This window comes from Channa argus, chromosome 15 (genome assembly GCF_033026475.1).
Source record: "Channa argus isolate prfri chromosome 15, Channa argus male v1.0, whole genome shotgun sequence".
NCBI classification, from domain to species: Eukaryota; Metazoa; Chordata; class Actinopteri; order Anabantiformes; family Channidae; genus Channa; species Channa argus.
This window is the reverse complement of record NC_090211.1, coordinates 4,196,881-4,220,983: the sequence shown is the minus strand read 5'-3', so window position 1 is coordinate 4,220,983 and position 24,103 is coordinate 4,196,881. Positions and strand designations below refer to the sequence as shown.

The 24,103-nt window shown below is 39.5% G+C and overlaps 2 protein-coding genes across 6 annotated transcripts; both read left to right on the top strand.

Moving 5' to 3' along the window:
- Positions 1–751: 751 nt before the first annotated feature.
- Positions 752–13,703, top strand: nlk1 (nemo-like kinase, type 1). Of its 3 annotated transcripts, none has more exons than XM_067477727.1 (12): positions 752–1,288; positions 1,992–2,389; positions 3,246–3,375; positions 3,467–3,522; positions 3,965–4,071; positions 4,403–4,488; positions 4,833–5,042; positions 5,217–5,318; positions 6,257–6,343; positions 6,992–7,190; positions 8,004–8,097; positions 8,882–13,703. In XM_067477727.1, the coding sequence occupies exons 2-12, from the start codon at positions 2,082–2,084 to the stop codon at positions 8,928–8,930; spliced, it is 1,428 nt and encodes a 475-aa protein (XP_067333828.1). In that variant the 5' UTR covers positions 752–1,288; positions 1,992–2,081; the 3' UTR covers positions 8,931–13,703. The 3 variants fall into 3 exon arrangements, with proteins under 3 accessions (XP_067333828.1, XP_067333827.1, XP_067333826.1); XM_067477726.1 differs by having other exon boundaries at positions 752–1,331; XM_067477725.1 differs by having other exon boundaries at positions 752–1,335.
- A 564-nt stretch (positions 13,704–14,267) lies between these two features.
- On the top strand, positions 14,268–23,824 carry LOC137100097 (ceramide synthase-like). Of its 3 annotated transcripts, XM_067477730.1 has the most exons (6): positions 14,268–15,073; positions 15,580–15,663; positions 17,756–17,978; positions 19,114–19,209; positions 21,726–21,835; positions 22,417–23,824. In XM_067477730.1, exons 1-6 carry the CDS (start codon positions 14,955–14,957, stop codon positions 22,556–22,558), a joined length of 774 nt encoding a protein of 257 aa, XP_067333831.1. In that variant the 5' UTR covers positions 14,268–14,954; the 3' UTR covers positions 22,559–23,824. The 3 variants fall into 3 exon arrangements, with proteins under 3 accessions (XP_067333831.1, XP_067333832.1, XP_067333833.1); XM_067477731.1 differs by lacking the exon at positions 15,580–15,663; XM_067477732.1 differs by lacking the exon at positions 19,114–19,209.
- The last annotated feature ends 279 nt before the right edge of the window (positions 23,825–24,103 follow it).

The window sequence follows — 24,103 nt, the reverse complement described above, 5'->3', positions numbered from 1 at the left end:
CTTCATATGATCTTTATTATTACTCTGGATGCTAATTTGTAATTCTTGAAAATTGCCATGTAATTTGTAGCTACCTTGGTGACACATTTTCTGTGGCTGTGCATATTGATTGTAATTGATGCATAGTGCATAGCGCCTTGTTACTACTGTATTAAAAGACAGTAAAATGCATGAGTGGATTCAAGTTGAAATGATCTTTATCAGTGTGTGATTGCTCTTAAATGTTATCCATTTCAATTGTGAAAAAGATGATACTGTATATAGGTGAGGCTTTTATGTACTTAAGTATTGAAGCTTCTACATGCTTCAGTTCCATTACAGGTCAGAGGGAAATGCTGGAAGTTGTACCACACCACATACATTGTCATGGGTTAAACAATAAAATAGAAATTTATATAAATTGTAGTTAAAATTTGCTCCACCTGACTGGCTGCAACATAAATAAGCGTATTAGTTTGATCATGATAATAATACTATAGCTACTACTGTAACATTTCAATGTCAGGGCCATTGTGCTTTTCGTGGCCATTTTTAATTTTTATTGAAGCCGTAATTTATCAAACTCTTACCAGTATCGGCTTGTACTCCAACCCTACCCACTGCTGATTACGTAGATCAGGTGTATTCAATCAATCATTTTGGCTTTTTTTTTTTCTCCAACTAAGATGGAATCCTTCAACTCCTTATTGACTGAGCACACCTGGTCGAGGTTATCAGCAGCGGGTAGAGCAGGAAAATCTGCAGTTTTTCCTGAGTTCCATGGCTCAGGATCTCAGAATTGTCTGACGGAAGAAAATGAAAGCAAACTGATAGGACATATTATTGATTTGTATGGGCTTTTAATGTGGGGAGCCTCTAGAAAACAGGGGGTCCGCTGTTTTGCCACAGTATTTTAATTTGTTTTTAATTTATTTTTTAGTGTTTTTAGTGGTGGTCTGAACCTAGCTAATGTTAGCATTGTTTACAGTGGGGTGAAAATCATCGACCCTCCCCCACCCGGCTTTAGTAGCTCCTCCTACTTGACCAGCTAGCCAGCTAGCTGTAAACGCGAGCAGAAAAGTCGGCTGCTTTATATTAACACTTGCTGCTGCTGCATAAGACTTCGTTCATAAACCCGAGAACCTACCTTTATGGAGCCCGTATGCAGTTGATTTAACGAAGCGATGGCCAGCTAGCGATCATTCAAAGCTAGCTGCAGCTAGCTGGTAACGCTAGCCAACAGTCTGGCTAGCTCCAAGAGCCGGGGGCACCAGCGACGAGCGTCTAACTCATCGTTTTCGCTTTTTAGGTCAGCTTCCTGAGACATGCTATCATCAGTTTAACCGAGCTTGGTTTGTATGTTTACAATATTAATTTACCAGATGGAAACTTTCTTTCTGAAAATGTAGGTCACTGTACCGTACTGTCGAAAGCTATGTGGGTCATAGACATGGTTGGGTTAACATATTAGCTGGAACAGCTGGTTAGCAAGATAGCTAACGTAAGCGAGGATTTTTATTGGTCATTCCAGACGAAAAGACAGCGTAAACACATCTCCGTGTGTTAGTGAGAGTTACTCTGTAGCTTGAGTGGCTCAGGTTAACATCGTGCCAACGTCCACTTTTTCATAATTGTAGTAATCGGTGGCCATCGTTAGCTAGCCGCATAATGTTAATGTTAACGCTAGCTAAGTTAAATGAGCAGCTTCAGTAACCTGGTAAATGCAGCTTGCTACAAACAAAGGTAACTTAGCTGGCTGATTAAAGTGTGATGTGTTCGCTGGTTGTAAGATTGGATTCAGGAAATGAATTTGTCTGTGCTTTAATTTAATATGATTTGGAGTTTTCATGTGTTTTTCTAAATCTTAGCTATATACTCGAGCGTCGGTCCGGCTGCAGTGATCAGCACAGGAACGTTATCTGTTTTCTTCATCTTGGCATCGAGCTCTGTTGTTTACATCGGTAATGTTAGTGTTGAATGTGAGGCTTAGTCTTCCCCTTGTACACACATAGCAAACTGGGGCGTCATGTTGAGTGAGGAGTTGTATTTCCGCCGCGACTAGCCGGGGAGCAGCCGCTCAGACAAAGTGGACTGTTTCGGGGATGGCCTTTCACGGCACAGGCCGACAGACTGTTTGTGGAGACTTGTTTCCGGGCTCTGAGCTGGGCCACAAGTATTTCTGTGTCAACTCTTCCTGCGGAGCCCCTTCCACGGGCCTCAGCGCCACGCCGTGCCTGACCGGACCCACTGCCCCAGCCGGGACCCCTCGTCACCCCACTGCTCTTGGAGGAAGCACCGGCGGCGGGGCGGCGGTTCCCCAGCCCTACAGCAATCCGGCAAGCGAGGTGCCTAGCCCTGCAGAGATGGAGCCGGACCGCCCCATCGGTTATGGCGCATTTGGGGTTGTATGGTAAGAGAACACCACTAAAGCTAAACCAGTGTTGTGGACGTTTTCATTATCCTGTAGACCATTGTCTTCTAAGAATTCCATGGTGTTTGAGCAATTTCTGTATTACGATCCTGCAGGCAGCTGTTTGCTGAAATTTTCTGCCGAGACTTGAAACAAAATATCAGTCACAGGAAGCATCATATCTTATTTTACAAAGTTGAATGATTGTTGCCTAATACAGACGCACAGCCAGAGTTGTATGCGTGTATCAAACAAGATGGCGTCCTCGGTATGGGGGTTAATCGTTTAGGTTAAATAGATAGAATCAGCTATTAATTTTATTCCAAACTGAATTTGGTCATGTCACACTTAAGAGAGTTTTAGGTCTTGCTGCTGTTGTGGTAATGTCTGCACCTCAGCCACCAATGTGCTGTAAATATACAGGCAGCAGTAACAGGGCACATGTGGCTTACTCTGCTTTATTACGAAATGTATTAATGTGTAAAAAGTATTAAGAGGATTGACATGACTGGAAACATGCTGCCTGCCACATGGTTAGGCAAAACAATTCACAACACTGAGCAACAGGCATGTTCTGCAAATAATGTTTTTTTTTTTTTTTGTAAACTAGTCTGCCAATAATTTTCTCAAAGGACAGTCTCTAATGAATGTAATGTTTTGTCTAATCAGCAATCTAAAATACAAAGATTCAATTCATTATGTAATATAAAGGAAAGCATGTCTTCACACTTAAGATGTGGGATCTAGCAAATGTTCAATTTGTTTAAAAATGCCTCAAATGTTACATTATAATAAAAAATATATATATATTTTTTTAAGGCATTGTCTCTAAACTTTGACTGTCACTTACTTATAGGTCGGTTACTGATCCCCGTGACGGTCGAAAGGTGGCTTTGAAGAAGATGCCTAATGTCTTCCAGAACCTGGTGTCTTGCAAGAGGGTCTTCAGAGAGCTGAGGATGTTGTGCTTTTTCAAACACGATAATGTAAGGGGTGGGCTTGTTTTGCAGTCCATATAAGACTTCATCGAAGTGTGTGTAAATTATAGCTTTTATTTTTTCTCCCCTGTCCATGCAGGTTTTGTCAGCTCTGGACATTCTGCAGCCTCCACAAATTGACTGCTTTGAGGAAATGTATCCCTTTTTGTGTATGAAAAACAGCTCGTCAGAAGTCAGTTATACCTCACAGCCTGTATTATTTTGATATTTCAACATATACCAGACAGTATACCCCTCAATACATAATATTCCTCATGTCTTCTGATCCAGTTTCTCTTCATTAAGTGTCCCATAAGTGTTTTTTTTTTTTTTTTTTTTTTTAATTAATTGACTTAATCTAGCTGCTTTTCTGTTCTAAATCTAGCTCATCCATGCAGGTGTGAGGCTGGTTACTGGTTAATATTTATTGTGGGTTTTTGAGATGCAACTTAAAACAATTGTATTGAAACTTGTTGTTAAGCAACTGTGTGTCCTGTTCAGTAACTAAAAATGAGACGTGCTCTGGAGATGCATCATGTTGTAGGTGGAAGTCCGTGTGTGTGAGCTTTTTTTTCCTTGATAGCAAACCACCTCACAGCTACGTGATAACAGAACTGATGCAGAGCGACCTCCACAAAGTGATCGTGTCTCCTCAGCCTCTCACGACCGACCACATTAAGGTCTTCCTCTATCAGATCCTTCGAGGTGAGCAGCCAGTTTTATGGCACATTTGGCTGTCTGCTATGATAGCTGGACATGTTTCTAGTTTTCAGGTTGAGTATAAGACATAATTGTCCACTTACTTTCAGAATAGATCCCAGACCTTAAAGTGCACCATAGTTATGTGATGGCAAATATTAACATGTATGAATGTTCACAATGTCTTGGATCATCAGTGCATACAATGCATTTCTGTGACCCCGAGGTTATTTGATATGTGGCCTACTAAGTCCTAGAGATTACTGCTGTACCCGACTTTAGATTCTGTGACATGACATTGCAGAAAATACAAAATGAGTTTTATTTTCCTACTCAGGTTTGAAGTACCTGCACTCGGCTGGGATCCTGCACAGGGACATCAAACCTGGAAACCTGCTGGTCAACAGTAACTGCCTGCTCAAGGTGAACCTTAGATTTGTCTGTCTTCTTTGTTTGCCTATGGGGTGGTGTTGTTTTTTTGTTTTTTAATCTCACTTGTTCACAATCCAAAATACACTCAGGAAAAGCCCATTATATTATAAAATATTGGGTACACAAAATAATCCTTTACTTTCAATCAGACTCGTTCTAAGGGGGGAAAAATAAGGTTTGTTAGAACATTTTTCCCCTGCAGAACACTACAAATGCAGCCTATATCATAACTTTTTTTAAGATTTTTGAGTTTTAGTATAACTTAATAAATCTTGTACCAAACAGCTACACTATGTTTTTAAATGTAATCTCAATTTTATTTTGCCTCTGGTTAGATTTGTGATTTTGGCCTGGCACGTGTGGAGGAGCCTGACCCATCACGTCACATGACCCAGGAAGTGGTGACTCAATATTACAGAGCACCAGAGGTGCTGATGGGCTGCCGACACTATGGCTCAGCCATTGACGTTTGGTCAGTGGGCTGCATCTTTGCAGAGCTGCTTGGACGGCGTATCCTCTTCCAGGCTCAGAGTCCAATTCAACAGGTGAGACCAAATGAAACTGAACCTGAAAAACTCCTGATGCTCCAAAATTCACTTCTGCGTTAAACACTGATTGGCTGAGCAGGATATTGCTTTAGTTTGTACCTGAGGAACACGTTTATGATTGTGAACTTTCTTCCAACTCTCTATAACCTTGTTCTCTGCCCTCTGCTCCAGTTGGATCTAATCACAGACCTGCTGGGAACTCCACCTCTCTCAGCCCTGGCTTCAGCATGTGAAGGAGCCAGAGCCCACATTCTGAGGGGGCCGCACAAACCGGTACGTGACTGTGTGGTCTGCTTACAGTCAATCCACCAACAGCAAGAACATTGCACCGGAGTCTGTTTTTAAATGTTTTACTCAAATCTGCCACAAACAATGGAACAAAATGCAAAACAATGGTTCAAAAGGTAGACGATCTATTCTTTTCTGTTCTCATTATTGAATAGATTGTCTTCTGAATAGAAACCTGCTGCAGGAATGATGACGCTAAAAAATAACAGTTTGGGTTTGTAAGAGAGTAGGTGAGGTTTTGGTGGCTCCTGCAATAAACCACAACACTTATGAAACACCTCACAATCTTGAAGCTCCCTTACACACGATGGCAGGGAAGAGCTGGTGGCTCAGAGTTTAGGGATGCAAATTGAGTGAACCAAGCCTTTGCTGCTCATGTTCATACTTCATGAATGATTATCGCTTTTATATTACAAAATGATAGGTTCAGTTCAAAAAGCATGTTCAATGATTGAAGCTCTCAATATGAAAGTTTAGTAATTTCTGCTTCCTAGTAACCTCACTAAAATGAATGTCATGCATCAGAGCTCCAATTAAATCTTTAAGTACATTTTATTGAATATCAGATTATTTGCTGTATTGATTACTGCTGAGTCCCGTGGACCTTCCTCTCAGTACGCCTCCTATGTGATGCCGACCTGTTGCAAATGCCTTACCTCTTCTGGAAATTTCAAGTCTCCTACTTATTAATAGAATCTCCCTGATGCCTGAAAATTCTCTACTGTATCACACGGCCTTCCAAATTCTAAGTCACAGCAAATTTTTATTTTACCATTTTATATTTATTTATTTCATATCTTGCAGGAATTAGACAGCATACCCTTAGTTACAACTAAGACACAGATGGGGTTAAGTGACACTGTAATCAGTTTGGTCTTGTTTAAGATAATGAATGACGAAAGAAACTGGTTTGTCATCCTCAGCCTTCGCTGTCTGTGCTCTACATGTTGTCTGATGGAGCCACACATGAGGCTGTGCACCTGCTCTGTCGGATGCTGGTCTTTGATCCGGTAATACATGTTTGCCCTTTGTCGGGAGGGGGAGTGGTGGTCTTTGATGATTGTGGTGGTCTGATCTAATGAGTTAAGTCACCAGCTGAAAAATCTTTAGAAGTCCCATCAGAAAGGGGCATGACGTACAGTGATGGTATAATCTGTGTTTTCAGACCATTCATTTATCAAATCTGCTTATGCTGTTAGTTTTAAACTTTAAATATCCTGTCACCATGTTGTATGGCTCATTAGACATTATGTCATTGTGGTAGCATCTGGAGACTGTTAGGAAAAGTATTATTCATAAGCGGTTAGCAAATTGTGTAAATTGCCGTAAAAAAGATTGTGCTGAGACTTTAAAGAAAGAAAAAGATTTTAAGTGCCTCTTGTTTTTAATTTGATTATTTCGAAAGTAAGGTTCCCCTCATGTTTTTTACCACTTGAACATACAGTTTAAAGACCTTTTGCTAGTAAAAACATATCTCTGCCTGTTTTAAGTGATCTGTATCAAGTTACCTTGATTGAGAATTAGTCTTAGTCTTCACTAGATCCAACAAATGGAAAAAAAACTCATGAACTTGTTCTTGTTTCTGGATCTGCACTTGTCTCCAGCACGTGTGTTTTGTGTTTTTTTTTTTTTTTGAAACACTTCTGTTTTGGCTCCAGGCCAAAAGGATTTCTGGCAGTGATGCCCTCTCCCACCCTTACCTGGATGAAGGACGTCTGCGATACCACACCTGCATGTGTCAGTGCTGCTACTCGGTTCCCAGCGGTCGAGTTTACACACGGGACTTCGAGCCGGTAGCTGAGCGGCCATTCAGCCATAGCTATGAGAACAGTCTGCTGTCTGTGTGGCAGGGGAAAGGTATAGCGAGTAGAATTTTACTTGTTTATGCTGTTTGAGTGACTTTTACCTGCCATATTGCATCATATTGAAATTGTATAGCCCTTACTGTGATTTGGATTTTGTAACATACATTTATCGTAATAAGTTATTACAAGCAAATCAAACAAGTGTTGTCACATGTTGCACATGACAGTCATTACCATTTGTCTGATTATTTACATGTTTTTGGTAGGTCCAATATCAGTTCCTAAAATCCTGGGATTGATCTTTACCTTTGTTTCCTACCTCAGTAAACTGGCTGGTTTCAAAGTCATCATTAAAGTGGATGTGATTGTGACTGTTCATGTGTAGCCTTTATTGTTAAAGATGTAACAACTTTCATCTATACACAAGAAATATCCCAGGATGTAAAATCAGTATTTATCTGATGAACATGAATTGTTAAAAAATCAAGAGATGCTAATCTCTGCCCATATTAATACATGTTATATTGCATAATGATTGGTGGTATTGCACTGTACATTTTTAATATTTTTTTGTATCTGTTCCCCTTTAAAGACCTACCTTTTTTTTAAGTAAATAAAATTTCTAGTAAATCTGTGAATGTATTTAGAATTAGAATATAAATCAGTTTATAAAGAATAACAAACTGACACAACTTGCAGTGTTACAGATTAAACAGTTTAGATGCCATTCACATTTTATTTTATTTTATTTTTTTTTACTATGTGAGGAAGTGAATAGGAACCAAAATATCTGCAGGATGAAAATGAGAAATTTTAACTAACATTCTTGACTTTTTTTTTTTTTTTCTCTCTATCACAACATTAGAGTTAATCCACCGATTCATCACAGAGCATCAGCAGGGAAAACGGGTTCCGCTGTGCATCAACCCTCAGAGTGCTGCCTTTAAGACCTTCATAAGGTGAGGAAGAATTTTTTTTTTAAGCTGTTTGAAAGTCTGTTTTTGTCATAATCTTCTGCTTTAATTTATTCTCAAAAGGTATTCTTGAAATGTCAGGGCTAGGTGTGGTGTGGCCCTTTGACGTCACCAATTTTAAGTAAATGTTGATTTACATGCTGTGCATTGATGTGTTGCAAGTAGGAATTAAGATGCCTGTGTGTAGTGAGCATGGAGTCTACGAAAAAAGCCCAACTGCAATCATCTAAAGTAAGGGAGTATTTTAAGCAGATGTCAAACAACGTGGTGCATTGCCAGCAATTTGTTTCTTTTGCTGTTGAATTGCTAAATGTAGATTGCAACATATTCCTTTAACATGAATGCAACACACTCTTGCTTTCATATATTGTGGAGACTTTACACTCACTGGCCACTTTATTAGGTAGACATGTATAATTTAATGCAATCCAGCGCAGCACCTCTGCCATGAATTATACTTTTACAACTGTATAATTTCTCAGTTTATAAGATGTCAGAAATGTGATAATTCTGCTGATTGAGCTCAAATTGGGGGCTGTAGAACATTATAGGAGATGTGGTTCTAAAGTTCTGGCCACCCTACTTAAAAGGGGATCCTAAATATCGCATATGTCAAATTGTGCAGCTAGATGTGTAGAGAACATTGTCAGGAGACGGAGTTCAGCTCCAGTTGGATGCATTATAAATGTCGGTGACCTATCTGTTGTTTTTTTTCTAACGATGCAGCAATGCTATATATTGCATGTCTGAAAAGCTGTCGTGTCCTCAGGTCCACTGCATGGCATTCCTCCAAGGTGTCCAGGAAGGAGGAGAGATGAACAGTCCCCCCTCTGCAACTGAAGTATCAACAGCAGTTTGACAAAAGAATTGATCAACCCTACCATCTGAAAACAACAAAGAGTTTGGGGGATTTTTTTGGGAGGGGGGTGGGGGGTTCATACGTTAAATCTGCGGCGGGTAAACAAAACACCCAACCACAACAGGGGGAAGAAAACTGACCTCCTGCATACCCTAAAAAATGTTCCCTACAATCTGAGTTTGCCTAAATGTGAACTACCACTTAACTCTGAAATGTCTCAAACAGCTGATGCTTAAGGTGCTGAATTTAACAGAGAAAAATGCTGCTGAACAGCTTGAGGAATAAGGAAGAGGAAAATAACAGAACTTGGTACTTCATTTGATTTTCAATTGCTGTTAGTAGAGACATTAAGAAATAATGACTTTAATTGCTTGGTAGAATTGTTGCTTTGTGGATTTTTTATTTTTATTTTTTTAAAGGTCATTCCAGCCCTGTGCAATATAGTTTAATTTAAAAGCGATAAATGGGGGGACTAAATGTGCTGTCTTACAAGCCAGATTTTTGGACATTTGTGGTCCTAACCCCCACAACAAGATAGTACCCGCCAAACAACACGACACCATTAACTGCCAAACACCGCCAAAGTTTTGGGCAACATCACTCACTGTGTTTTCATTGCGCTGCGTCTCAGTAATAAAGCAGCAGTAACAAAGCAATTTAACAGATGTAGCAGGTTTTAACTACAACTCCCAGGTGTTTCGCCACACAGTTCTGTTTATCCTCTCGGCTCCTGTTCTTCACGATGACTTGTTTGGTGGTGGATCAGTGTTTGACCGCTTTTCAAAAGACTACGGCTACATTGTGCCAGAGAGAAAGCTGGTACCTAAGAGTTTAATTAGGTTTCAAAGCTGCACAAAACACTTCCTTCCCTACAGTTCGTTTTAGATTGATGTGAACAGACTGTGGTTACAGACTGTTTTATTTTGAAAAAGAGCAGTAAATTGACTCTTCTAAATCTAAAATGATTTTCTGCGGAAAGAAAAATGAAAAGTTGATTTGGTAGCTTTGTTTGCCCTCTCAATATGGTCTGATTTTCCCTGTCTCAACATGTTATCTGAACACAGTCTACACGAATTTCCGGTGCTTTTTATTTTTTGGGTGACCGCTTCATAACCTTTTGCTCTACCAGCAGAAAGAGAAGGCCATGATGTTTTTTATTTCTTAATTTATTGAGTGTATGCTGAATGTGTGTTTCAAAGCGATCCCTCTGAGTGTCTGTGATGGCGTCGGTTACCTCAAACCTTGAACGTCGGAGAGGAAAAAAGAGAAACTGAAGCCTAAGGACCCCAAGATACACGTGGGGAAATGTGCACCTCTATAAACTGAAACCCTCCTGTCACAACTTTAATGTCATTCCTCCAGATTTAGTGACTCCTTTTACCTCGTGCTCACTCCTTGTCTCTCTCACCCCCACTGGTCAGAATCGGGGTGAGATTTTGAAACAAGGATGATGTTGGTATAATGCTGCTGTTTTTTGTTTTTCCTTTTACTTTGTTTTAGTTCCTGTTCAGATTAAGGCTCAGGATCCGTGATGTAGACTGAATCATAAAGCCACATAAGGATGTACCAGTATTGATCCTAGTTTGGATTATCAGGATGATGACTGAGCTTAAATTTTTGAATAATCGTGTCAGATTCTACTGTCCGAGACACCAGGTTTTTATTGGGGAAATCTGCTCCGTTGGCCTGATGTGAATTACGTTTCCTCTCCTGTGACCACACAAAAATGTGACAATTGATTCAGCAAAGCCTGAGTTTATAATAATTATGATAAATTTAACTTTTCAGAAGTGACTATACTCTAGTGTTCTGCATGTGCAGCCCTTTAACTACAAATTGTATAAATATTTCTGCAAACTCACTTGATCCTGCATTTGTTAATATTTTAATGAAACCAACTTGCAGACACACAACTTCCTGCAGATTAGTCAACACTTACTAATATGTGCTTTGGTTAGAGACTATTATTTGTAAAGAGCATTGAAACAGGTTTTTTTGTTTCTTTTTTTTCAGTGGATGGAATATATAGTGTTTATTACCCTTTATTCTAACCTAATACATATGGACAGCAATAATAAAGCACATCCACAGTATTACACATACTTAAGCTAAAGCCCAGAAGATTTAAAAAAATAAAGCTGTACACAGATGTAATAGGTTGTCAGATAATTCTGCTCCTTGTCTCGGAACCAGTGCACAGATCTCTGCAGGAAGTTAGTTTCTGAAAGTTGATTTCCATGGAATTGAAACCAATAATTGCTTAAGGTGTGAAGCCATCTACAAGTGGATTTTGGTTAAAACATTCGTGCAGTGTTTCAATGTAAAGGCCCAGTCCCAGTTCTCCCCTTTGGCCCTACTATGTTGTGTGCAGTGTCCCAGGTCTCTGAATTAAATGGTAGGCTACATGGCGCGTGGACTTTGGCCTCTTTTATGATTCCCAGGCAACATAAACAAAATGCCTGTAATTGTAATTTTTAATGGCCCTATATAATGTTGCCATCACATAATTCAGTGTATTATACCTGCTGCCTACCTGACCATAACCTTAAAAGGGGGAATTACCACCACTACTACTGAGGAAAAATGGGATTTTAAAGGGTTGCCCCATTTTACAGGTGGACTTTTCTGCCAACTCCTCATGTTAAAAAGATTTGGCACATTGAAAATGAGGGCAGGGGTGTGAATTGGGACTGGGCCAAAGGGTCGAAATCTGTAAAAAGGCAAAATATGTAAAATCATCTGAGTTTCCTTGGGAAGTTCTCTTAAGGTTCTATATGGGCATATGGACATTTATCCCTTTTTAAACTGCAGGAACTTTACCAAGAACCCTCTTTAGGATCTCAGGAACTTTCTGAAAAAGGACACTCTGCAAAAGAGGAGTGATGGCCACTTATGCTGAACATTCAAATATTACAACAGTTTATCACATGCAAAAATTATGTCTTTAACCACACTTGTTTTTTCTTTTAATACACTGCGTGATGTTGTGGAAACTAGCACATTGAAGGAAACTTTAGATTCTAGTTTAGTTCCTAGATTGTGTAATTGAAAGTTTGCGAAGCTATTGTCAAAGTGTTTTCACAGATGTGTCTTTTTTTGGGGGGGGGGGCTGCTCCAGTCAGCACAGGCCCTGAATCACCAGGCTCCTGAGCTTCCTCAATAGTCCCTGGTTTCCCTTTTTTCTTTTCTTTTTTTAACCCCTTGAAACCTCAGCTCCTCTTCTACAGGAACACACAGCAAGTCTCTGTGAGAAACTCTGAGACTGACTTGTATATCTGCATGTGTATATTTATTATCCCATGGAGATCATTTGGGTTTGAATGCTGTGCAATGGATGAGATTGTCAACAATGACAAAATGTAGATTTTGTGGTATTTTTAATTTAATTCATTTTAGGAAGTGATTTAATTAGTTTATTTTTGTTTGTTGTGATGATCTAATTAGACTTTTTGGAGCCCGGAGTTGAGAAAACATTTTGAGAATTGTTCCCTAAAAAGTTCTGCATCGTGTCAACACTGATGAATGTTTGTCCAGGCTTAGATAGGCTTTAATTTGGGACATGATTCATACACTGGTATCTGAAATAAATAGTGTGCTCATTGGTGTATATTAGTGTCCACAAATTACAAAATGTTTTGTTCAGATAATTTTTAGCTTTTTTTTGTTTGTTTGTTTTCCAGCTCTTTTTGGTGGGGGGGGGTTTTGGAAATGTACCAAGTTTGGGCATGAACCAGGTTTGGTCATGAACCATGTGTAATCTTACATATCATGGTGAAGGAGCATAACTCTGCCATTAAAAGCCTCTACCATTAAAAATAGTTAATAGAACCCACAAAACAATATTAAATGGGTGGGCAGCACAGTGTGGGAGTGGGTAGAGCTGTCGCCTCACAGCTAGAAAGTTGCGAGTTTGCACCCCCAGCCTGCCGTGACCCTTCAGTGTGGAGTTTGCGTGTGCTTGCGTGGGTTTCCTCCAGGTACAATCCACAAACATGCATATTAGGTTCACTTCAATAATCTAAAACTGCCTGTACATGTGAATTGTCTGTGTATGTCTCTCTCTGGTGGCCCTGTGGTAAACTGGCGACCTGTCTAGGGTGTAGCCCACCTATCGCCTGATGACAACTGGGATAGGCTCCAGTCCCCCCACAACCCACATAGGATAAGCAGTGACAGATAATAATGGATGGATGGATATTAAATGGGTGCTAATGAATTTCCATTATTTGAAAGTTTGAGGCAGCGATTTACACATTTATGGAACAGTTCTTAAAAACGTTTCCCTGTGGACTTAAATTTTCTTTTTTTTCCCCCATTGTTGTGTTTGTAGAGGTCCTTTCAGGTTAGGAACAGTTTTCTAATTAGATGACCTGTGTTTGGTCTTTTCCCTTCCTGCATCTGATCGACCAGCATCTCTGTTACAACTATGGTCAGTTTATAGACGCTGAAAGTGTGGAAACTAGAGCGAGACTGATAGATGGCTGGTCATCTATAGAGATTAGACCTGTTTTCTTCTTCTAGGAAAAGAAACTTGATGTGTTTTATTATAAATATGAAACTGGTGTTTTGAACATGTTTTTGTCTTTGTTTTAGGAAAGATTGTTTTGTTTTGTTCTTTTTTTGTTTGTTTGGTTTTATTTTGACTTGTGTTCTCAACAAATACTTGAATTTCTTAAAAATGTTTAGACCTAAAGTAGTGAATGATAAATAAATGGACACTGGATAATATTCACCTGCTGTGTTCAGCCATCAGTGCTTTCCTGAATATAACGGTATGTTCAGTTGAAATCTGTGGAATTAGATCTGATTGGATCGAGTTGTCAGCTTGTGAAATTATGTTTTGAACTAGGGTAAATACATGTTTATGAAGTGTGTAGAAAAGATTTGAGAAATCCACTGCTCAAAGATGAAAGTTTGTGATGAGTCTTTATTATCAGTAGTGGCACATTTGAAATTAACAAAAATCCAGTATTATACAAAATCCATATTCCTGATACTGTATAAATATACAGAAATGAAGGAGACTGTAGTTGGTACCACAGTGGTATGATGTGACAGTTATGCATAAAAATGTATTGCAAACAACACATCACTGTATTCTTGTTTAAATTCAATTTGGCCAAAGCTGCCATGTTGTAAATTGTAATATTTGTTTCTTTTGCCACGTTACTCATGATCACTCTAAAACATGACTTTGCAAACCATTAGTTGGTAATTAAAATACCATTGGGGAGCGGCTGTGGCGCAGGATTGCGGTAGAGTGGTTGTCCACCAATCCCACAGTTGTTGGTTCGATCCCCGGCTCCTCCAGACACATGTCAAAGTGTCCTTAAGCAGTAGTTAAAGTGTCCTTAAGCAAGACACTGAATCCCAAGTTAGTTGCTCCTGGTGAGTATTGGTCCCTGTATAAACTGTCCCGTGTGTGTGAATGGGTGAATAAGAAGCAGTGTAAAGCCCGAGTGCCAATAAGTAGAAAAACAATATAAGTGCAGACCATTTACCATATTCAGAAACAGCAATAATTTACAAGATGGTACATTAGCTGCTCTTTTTAACAATAAAAACGCCTATTGTTTTTTGTATTATTATTTATTTTTATTTTTTTTCAGTGATCCTGGTCCTGGATCCCCTCTATGGGGATTCTTTAAAATATGATTTCCTCACCATGGGACATGAGAATTTCTAATGTAAGCTTGGAACTTTAGCAGTTTGACAGTAAAATGGGTGAAAGTGCCCATGTTGGCATTTATTTGTAGACAGATAGGCAGAGGACATCTCAAGTCCTCCTGTGCAGATTCTGAGTACGTCCCTCCCTGCTCCATCACCACACCTCCTGTGACAGGTGGCAGCAGGAAGATCCACCCTTCTGAGCCTCTGAGCGACTACAACCTGCCCTCTTTTAACACTGTAGCTCATCCAAAGAGAGAGAGGAAAACCACACATATATCTACACGCCAAAGACACACAGTTCAACCCAGGGGACATGTCGGCCCTCCTGGCTGCTGGCTCTGTCTTTTTCCCTGGACTCTTCTTGCTGTCCAAACAGACGCTGAAACATGTGATGGGATGGAGCGAGGGGGATGCTGCCATTGTATCTACCCGGTAAGACTTATCTACACACACACTTTTGTCCTATACCTGAGAAGTGACTGACTTCCATAGTATCTAACGCTAATCCTAACCATCACAACTGAATGTGTAAACCCAGTGCTTAAACTAACCCTAAGCTAAACCTCCATTCTAATGTGAATTCGATTGTATGGAACTAAAATGTGTCCACACAAACACTGCATTGCCTTACATTTACTACCTGGGTACTTCCCCCGCAGTTTAGTGCTTTAGTTTGTGGATATGTGGTTTTTGTACCCAAACGATAAAGTGCTGGATTGTCTTCTATAATGTGAAAGTTAAAACCGTTGTCTCTACATATTTAATCGACGCTTTGGACCTTATTAAACATCAGATATAATTGGCACCATTATATTAGTTAGGGAAACCTCATTCTATTTTTAAAAGTAAAAATAATAATAATATAATTAAGGGCTCCTGAAAGAAACTGGACAGATTTGATTGTTGAACAATAGTTTTTTTAATTTCTGTTCTGTCAGACTAGTGTCTTCTGTTCAAGCCATTATGGCCTCATCAGCCGGATGTATCATCGTCAGGTCCTGCAGGGACGTCATGGACGACAGGTGAGTGCTGAATATCTTTCAGTTGAACTGATGCCATGAAGTTGCTGCTGATTTAACTAAAAGTAACAAAATCTCAATGTTAAAATCCTCCTGCATTCAAAAACAACAATTATCAAAGCAGAGCTAGACATTATTCATAGAATAGTCCTGGTCAGTGTTTCACTTTTACTTATTATTATTATTATTATCAAATGGTATTACTGGTGAATTATTGTGTGTCGTGTTGCATTTTACTGATTTCATTTAATGATGAACTATTTTAACTACTTTACGTACTGTTTACTATCATGCGTCATAGGACAAATGTGTATGTGAAAATAGCATAACGTTTCAAGAATAGGAGAGAGAGCTCAAACAGAATAAAACTTAATTGATACATTTTCTCACCCCGAAAAAAGACTTAACACTGAAAAGCAGTGTTTGGACAAATGCCCTGTAGTAAAAAGCACCACAATTGTCTTTGAGATGTACTGGACTAGAAGGATAAAGTTACATAAATCCTTCCATCCATTCATTGTCTGTAACCGCTTATCCTGTCCCATCTGTCATAGGGTGAGAGGCGGAGCACACACTGGACAGGTCTCTATCTCTATCTCAGCACCAACACAGAGAGACAAACACAAACAGACAACCACTAACATTCACACATACAAGCAACCAGTTAACCTCACATACACATGTCTTTGGACTGTGGGAGGAAACCGGAGTACTTAAATGATGCTTTCATTGCTATTTAACTTGCTTCTTTTGGTTATAGCTTGGTTAGTACATGTACATTTACACCCTAAACTAAAGCCATAGAAAGCAAATAAAAAAAGGTGAGGTTGCCCTTTAAGTACTGACAGTGGTTCACAGCCTGTGGAGTTTGCATGTTCTGTAGCATGTGTTGTCTCCAGGTACAATTTCCTCCCACAGCACATCACTTACCTTTAGGTTGATTGGTGACTATAAATTGCCTGTTTGTGTGTGAAAGCTTCATGTGTCAAACTGGGAACCTGCCCACGGTGTACCCCACCTCACACCTAAGGTCTGCTGAAATCTGCTTCAGCACTATAGCTAACGATTTGTTTTTTGGCATAGTTACACCTTCGTGTCAAAGGTAGAACAATGACCACATTTTAATTGATTCCAGCATGAAATATTAAATTGGGGCTTGGATTCAAAGTTTACAAATACAGTAGTTTGTGGCCTGTGTGTATTAACAAAACTGTAATCTAATTAACAAACTGATCCTAATTGGTCGACTAAACTCAGCAGCAGCTATTTCAGTCCCAGGCATCACTAATCCTGCACACTGAGGACGATGGATGAAGAGTAGGCGTGTGAGTCAGGTGACAGATGGGTTGTGGTGGGTTCAGTAAATCCCACATTTCCTTAGTCGGCTCCTTTATTTCCCAGTCAAAGTGGGGAGGAGGTTTGTCGAAGCGCAGGTTTAGACATTTGTTTATCAAATCATGCACCACACACAATGCACATGCACCAATGATATCTGGGAGCATTTTCGCTAAGAATTGTATGGTTGCATAAACTTAAAGCTAACGTGAAGCTTTAACTGCGTTTATTAAAACAAGCAAATATCTTCCAAAGTTCAAGTCTTTTTGTATAGAATTTTCTTTTTAAGTTTCCCTGTTGAGCTGCAATGAAAGGAAGTAGCAAGAGGGAACTTAGTACTGAAAAGGCTGCAACTTTTATTTAGAAAGCATAAGCATTATATTGTCTTCAGATAAACTTTTAAATACATTTTGCACAGATGGAGGACTGTGGGTTTTGGTCCCAATCACGTCTGTTGGAAGAAGGAATGGGTACAGCACATAAAACCTGGTTCAGTCCAGCAAACATCTGATTTAAGAGAGACAAGCATGTGACGTCTATGGCGGTTGGTCCAAGTTTGTGAAACGTCTGAGATAGGTTTAAAACACAAGTCTAAATGTGTCTACGTTTATGATCCTAATAAATGTTCAAAACAGGTTTAGCATTTAGACATCAGGTAAAGGCCTCTTCCCCTCATCTGTGGACATGTGTAATAGGTGTTTGATGTTTAGTGAAAATAACTTGTTTAACTTGTTTCTGAACTCCCCTCTTTTCCCCTCAGACACTGGCTGACTGACAGCTACATCCTCTTTGCCACACCTTACTTTGCCTACGACATCTATGCCATGTTCCTGTGTTACTGGCACAGGCTGCAGGTCAAAGGTCACGAGGAGGAGTGTGGCGTCAGGTCTCTGGGAGCTGCTGTGGTGGGTTACCTGCGTCAAGAGCTGTTCATGGTGCTGCATCATGTCTTCATGGTTGCCTTCTGCTTTCCTGTCTCACTGGTAACTATGGCAACAATAATAATGATGAGGATGAGGATGTCACCAAACTGCTAGTTTAAGTAACCCTATGACATTTTTCTCCCAAAGAACAAACTGTATTTTTAGCTTTCCTACTTGCGGGGCTTAGAGGATGGATATAGATTTAAAAAAGGGAATATTGTGCTTTTTCCTCCACTACGCTGAAGTTATGTTGAGCTGTGAGCACATTTATCAGCTGCTCTTTTTTCTATGACAAATCTCTAGGTAACAGAGATATTTGTCCTTGGTCTTATTATTTGCTTTCTGAATGCCTGATTGTAGTTTACAGCAGAAATGTGAATAGAAATAAGTGTTTACTTTTAAAAAGTTGTGCTTCACTGAGTTGTAGTTTCTAGCATTTACTATTTTTGACGCTACTAACTTAATGCTCAGTTATTGAATAGAAGAATAATAAAGTTATTGATTTCTCATAGTAAATTTTTTTTAATGTGGGTGCATTACTTAACAAGGCCTGAACATTTTAAATTTCTGCAGACATTTTATTTATGAGGCACACGTGGATTAGTCTTGCACATTCACATTGTCAACAGCATCAGGTTCAATAGTCTTTAAAATATTTTGTATTTAAATTAGATTTGGGCTTTAAGAAATAAGCATCTAAATTAGAACGTGTGGTTTTTTACTTCAACTTGACTAAATAATTTGAAGTTGTACTTGTAGTGGAGCAGCAATAGAAACAGCTCTTAGATACACAATGCAAATGATGATCAAATGAGACGTACTGTGTTTACCAAATCTTTTTACACTTCTACAAATGTGTACATGAAAAACAACTGCTGAATCTACAACATGAAATTAGCTTTAAGTCATTCATAAATATACAAAACTTTATACTGCAAATATAGTAGATATTCATGAAAATAGAAATTTTAATAATAATTTCATTGTTTTATTTTTTTGTATATAGATCATATACAAATGTTACAGGAGGAGATACAGGAAACACTAATAAACATTTACAATGTGAAAATAAGAACATTGATAAAATGTAATATTTGACTTCACTTAAATTTCTTTTTCACTTAACATTTCTCTATCTGCCTGTGTGTGTGTGTGTGTGTGTGTGTGTGTGTGTGTGTGTGTGTGTGTGTGGCAGCTGTGGAGGCAGGGTAAAGGTGATTACTTCCAGGGTGTTTTGTTTCTGGCTGAGCTCAGCACACCGTCAGTCTGCCTGGGGAAAGTCCTGATACAGGTAATCCAAACACCCCCGGCTGACCTGTAAAACTGAGTTTTACAGAGAATAACCAATAGTTGGGACTAACGAGGGTCTTAACAGTGGATCTACATGTCCTGGTAAATCTGCTCGACCCTTAATTTGATCCCATTTCTTACAACTGTAAGCAAAATTCAGGTTTCAGTCCTTTAGACAATGTGTTTTAATCCAAGTAGGTAAACATATCTGGTCATGTCCATAATAATACAGAGGCCTTTTACAGACACAATGTTGGCAGACGAACAAAGGACATCTAAAAGCAAAAAATACAATAATGTGAGACTTCCTCCATTTTTGTAAGAGGATCAAAATCTGTTTGGATTCTCAGTAGTTACAGTGGATTCTAATACGGACCCAGAGTCACAGTGAATCAGTCTGCTATTGATCTGTATTTTCACTATATTCCAAATACTGGAACATGTGCAACAACAGAGCTAAACTGAGGAGAAAGCCTTGGACGGGTGACCCAGTGGTTGGAGCAAAGCAGAGCAGGAGACCTTGGACAAATGATCAAAGTCTCCTGGAGAACCAGAGGAACTGAAAAAGTCCCAAGACAACAACACATGTTGCCCAGCTGCCCAGGGGGGGGCAGCCTATGAGGCAGAATCATCCTTGAAGACAGCCTGGGGGCTGATGACAAAAGTAGTCTCCCTTCAGGAGGGTGGGCAGGAGGTTGGCTTCAAACGTTGAGAGACAACAGGATGCAGGCCATCTTTAGAAGGTGGATTAACGGAAGATGAGGAGCAGGCGTCCAGCTGTGTTCAGAGCAGAGCCAGCTGATGACCTGGCAGTGCCTCACATGACAACATTTCCAACCTGGTGGAGCCTCACATGAGAACGTCTCCTGATGACCCGGTGGAGCCTCGCATGAGACCGTCTAGAGGAGGCAGACTCTGTAACTGCCATGGCATCTGGTGAGGGACTGACTCCTTATGCTCCTGCCAACTCAGAAATGGAAGGAGACAGAGGAGATGGTGTCCTGAAGAAGCCAATAGGCCAGGGAGACCTAGCCTGGAATGGGCTCTGAAGCGAAGCAGGTGGCAGCCAGGTAGACATTCCAGGAACAGGCTCTGGAGCAGGAAAAGTGTTGACCAGGTTAACCAACCCAGAAACAGGTTTTGGAACTGGCAGATAATTGGTCATGGCAGCACAGGGTTGTTGGGGCTGCAAAGGTGACCCATGATGACAGTGGCCACACTTCCTTCCTGGGGCTCCTAAAGAGAAATGTGTAGATTCTCCCTGGAATGGTGAGGTCAGTCTCCAAGGAAACAGACCTCTGTAGGTAATGAGGTCCAGGGTCAGGCAGGAGGCTGGCTGTCAGGCTGGACGCTGTCAGGCTGGGTAATAGTTAACTCGTGGACTAACTAGTTGCTAGTTAAATTAGTTTGAAAATTTGAAGTCTCTACAAGTTTCAGAGACGTCATTAAAGACTCGGATAATTCAGCTGTATATGTTTTGCACATACAGCAATGCTCCTCAATAGTTCCATCTTCAGTCTCTTTGGTTTACTTGTACAAGAGGCCTTGTTGCTCACTGTGTCTTTCTGAGTGTAACAAAATATTATATACAGAACATAGTTGGTACTAGTTGGAGGTGAGATTGGCTGGAGACTAGTAGATGTGACTAGCTGACTGAGACACAGGAAGAACTCAGAACGCAGAATCAGGAGCTGGCTCATCCAGGCATCAATGTTTTCTAGATCTGAGTTATTCTCTGTGACAGACTACAAATGTTCCAAGCATCGTCCTATCTGAAAAAAATTCCTTTGATCTGTCTTTTGGATCATTTGCTGGCCCGGTGTGTCATAGTTGTGGCAGAACACAGCAAGCAGTGTCAAAACCAGTCAGTCAAACCAGGCAGCAGGCTGGTCCAAAGTAAACAGAAAACTTCGACTGTTCGGCCAAAGGCAGTTCTAAAGGGGTGGACAGGGGGGGCCACGGGGGGACCTTGGCCAGCTCTAATTTAGTACTGACCACAGTGTGGTCCTGCCTATAAAGATGGTGTGGATCTGCTTCCCTGTCCAGAGATTAAATCAAACTAAAAAAGATAAAATTTGACATGTTTTTAACCCGGGAAGCTGAAGGAAAATGTGCAGGAGTGTAGTAGGAGGGGTGGGATGGTGAGGGGAGTTGTGAACAGGTGTGAAACTGAATCAGGGAAATAGGAAGAGACTGAGAGGTTCTAGCAGCTGGATGGTGCGATGGTAGAAAACGGGTTTATAGAGACTGGGAAGTTGAATGTTGACTTGCCAAAACAAACAGAGTCAAGGTAATAAAATAATTCAACAAAGTCCAATTATAACTGATGTCCTATGAATCCTCACATATTAAGGAAACAATAAAAACATAGATTAATCAGCCTATCAAATTTGATCTTTTATGCATATTGAGGTCATGTCGACAACGTAACTATACTCAACAAGATAAAACTCTGGGCTGTTCATCTTTATTCACTGTGAACTTTGTTGTTCTGACTCTGTGTTTTCATCTTGTCAGTACAAGAAACAACACACTCTGCTTCACAAAGTCAACGGACTCCTCATGCTCCTCACATTCTTCAGCTGTCGGGTGCTGCTCTTCCCCTACCTGTACTACGCCTACAGCAGGTAGCTGCTTTGTCTGTCTTTTAAAAAATTAAATAAAATAAAATTTTATATTTTAAGGCTTTTAAAAAAAAATTCTGAATTGAAACTCTTTGTCCCAGATTTCAGTAATATTTCCTTAAACAAATGATTTATCTCTAATGCAAAAACAAAAAGAATAAAAATCTGCTGTAAGAGCAGAATCTGATCCTCAAAGTGTTATAGTAAGTCTAACACCAAGTGGAAACAAAAATTAGCATTGTTCTTATTTTTCTCTTGTTACACACATACGATAATCCTACAAACCTAGTGCTGGAGAACACTGCCACACATAACCAAATAACTTAAAGCCTAAATGCCTTTTAATAACCGATAATTAACCTATAACCTGTAAATTTCTAAATTTAGATTTCACATCATTTGTGAGATTAGGTGTGAAAACCATTGTGTTAAGCTGTTTGTATATTTATGATATTTCAGTAAGGACTGACAAACAGCAATTCTGCTAATAACTGTCGTAATTAAATGAATTACTGTGAATTAGGAAGTGGGGAGGACAGTTTCTAATTGGCTATAACAACAGTGTCCTCCTTCCTCTGTAACAGGCATGCGTCCATCCCAGTGTACAAGGTGCCTCTGGTGGCTCCCTGGCAGTGTAACCTGGGGGCAGCTCTACTCTGGCCCCTTCAGCTCTACTGGTTCGTACTGATCTGCAGAGGGGCTTTCCGCCTGTTCACGAGACGCTGACACGCGCCACCAAAGACTTTTTAAATTGACATTGATCTGAGCCCAAGTAACGGCACTGATGCTGTGGGCAAAGATCAATTAAAAGACACAACATGTCGGATGTTAACCATGAGTCAAAACAAAAGGGACAAGCAGGTGAGTGGGACCGAGGTTCTAGTTACAGAGAAAATCTTCTTTTAATGTAAGGTAGGACAAAATACAGCCTGGTGGTAAAGGCCTCTCAAGACCTGATCCAGGTTTAAATGGAAAAGGGGGAAAGTCAGCGGCTGAAAGGTTTTATCAGATGAAAGAGTGTTTGTGTTAGACTTAATGTTGAGACGGACCAAGAAAAACTGCAATTTAGAACTGAATTCATGAGGAGGCCTCTCCCTAAACCTGTAGCCTGAACAATGTAAAATCAAGGAAGAGTGTATTTTAATTGGACATTGAGACAGTTTTGAACTAGATTCTTAGGGAATCTTGGAAATTTTAGGGCCTAAGTTTCTATTATCATTATTAGCCATTATTAGTCTTTGTTTGATAACCTGCTATAATTTTCCTCTATTTTATTTCTTCTTCACTTTGTTAAGAGTTTAGATAATTTATATGATAGTTCCTCATTGAAGCCCCCTGATTAAAAATGCTGTCAAGTCTTGCACATGTCTTACACCATTTGTCTTTTTCTGTCTCTTTATTTCTTTTTATTTTTTGGTCCCGGACCATAAGGCCACTCCACCACCCCACCCCCAGGTTACTGGGGATGACAACTCTGTATTTATTTATTCAATTTTTTATGTCCTTGATATTATTGATGGCAAAAGAAAGATGTACATCTTTTTATTAGTGGTTAAATACCCTGATACCATAGACTCTGCAGTTTTTTTTAATTTTAATATTCAGTCCATATCACATGATCAGGTTAATGATCATCATGTGATTGCATTATCTCTATTGTGCTTCAGGTTTGCAATCTTTGCCTTGTCACCTCCTTTCACTTGTTCCCTTTGAATCACAGCAAAAGGCGAAAGCTAAATAAATCATTTCATCTTCAGGTTCACTTAGATTCATTTAAACCAATTTTCTGTTTGTCTTTGTAACACGTAAACTGTCCTTACCAACTTGTTTACTGTCTTTAGTTTTGACACAAACTCAGTTATACATTGGAATTTTAATATTAATATATATAATCTAAAACACATGAAAAATGACACCTATGAAAAACACAAATCTTAAGGGTTAATTGGTGCAAATATATAAAGAATGGTTCAATTTGGTAATTTTTTTTTATTTTAATGCCCATGAAATTAATGGAAGAAATAATGTATAAATACAGTCTATTTACAATTAAAAGAGTTTTTTTTATGCATGTAAGTTATGATAAAACTGCTGATTTATCTAAATATGTGAATGTTTTTCTTAACCCCTATGGAATTGATGCCTTGAAGATATGTTTGTGTTGTTTTTCAACATCTCATGTTTCTACACATTTCTCTCGTAGTTAATTCACTGGAGGCATGTGATGGTTGAAAATGTACATAGAGGGTTTGTTTTCATGTTTTTTTTCTA

Bases quoted from the DNA above. Each gene is read 5' to 3' on its own strand.
- nlk1 (XM_067477727.1), top strand. From the start codon at position 2,082: ATGGCCTTTCACGGCACAGGCCGACAGACTGTTTGTGGAGACTTGTTT. The intron at 3,523-3,964 runs GTATCCCTTTTT...ACCACCTCACAG, and splicing joins ATTGACTGCTTTGAGGAAAT to CTACGTGATAACAGAACTGA. The intron at 4,489-4,832 runs GTGAACCTTAGA...GCCTCTGGTTAG, and splicing joins ACAGTAACTGCCTGCTCAAG to ATTTGTGATTTTGGCCTGGC.
- LOC137100097 (XM_067477730.1), top strand. From the start codon at position 14,955: ATGTCGGCCCTCCTGGCTGCTGGCTCTGTCTTTTTCCCTGGACTCTTC. The intron at 17,979-19,113 runs GTAACTATGGCA...TGTGTGTGGCAG, and splicing joins TCTGCTTTCCTGTCTCACTG to CTGTGGAGGCAGGGTAAAGG. The intron at 21,836-22,416 runs GTAGCTGCTTTG...CCTCTGTAACAG, and splicing joins CTGTACTACGCCTACAGCAG to GCATGCGTCCATCCCAGTGT.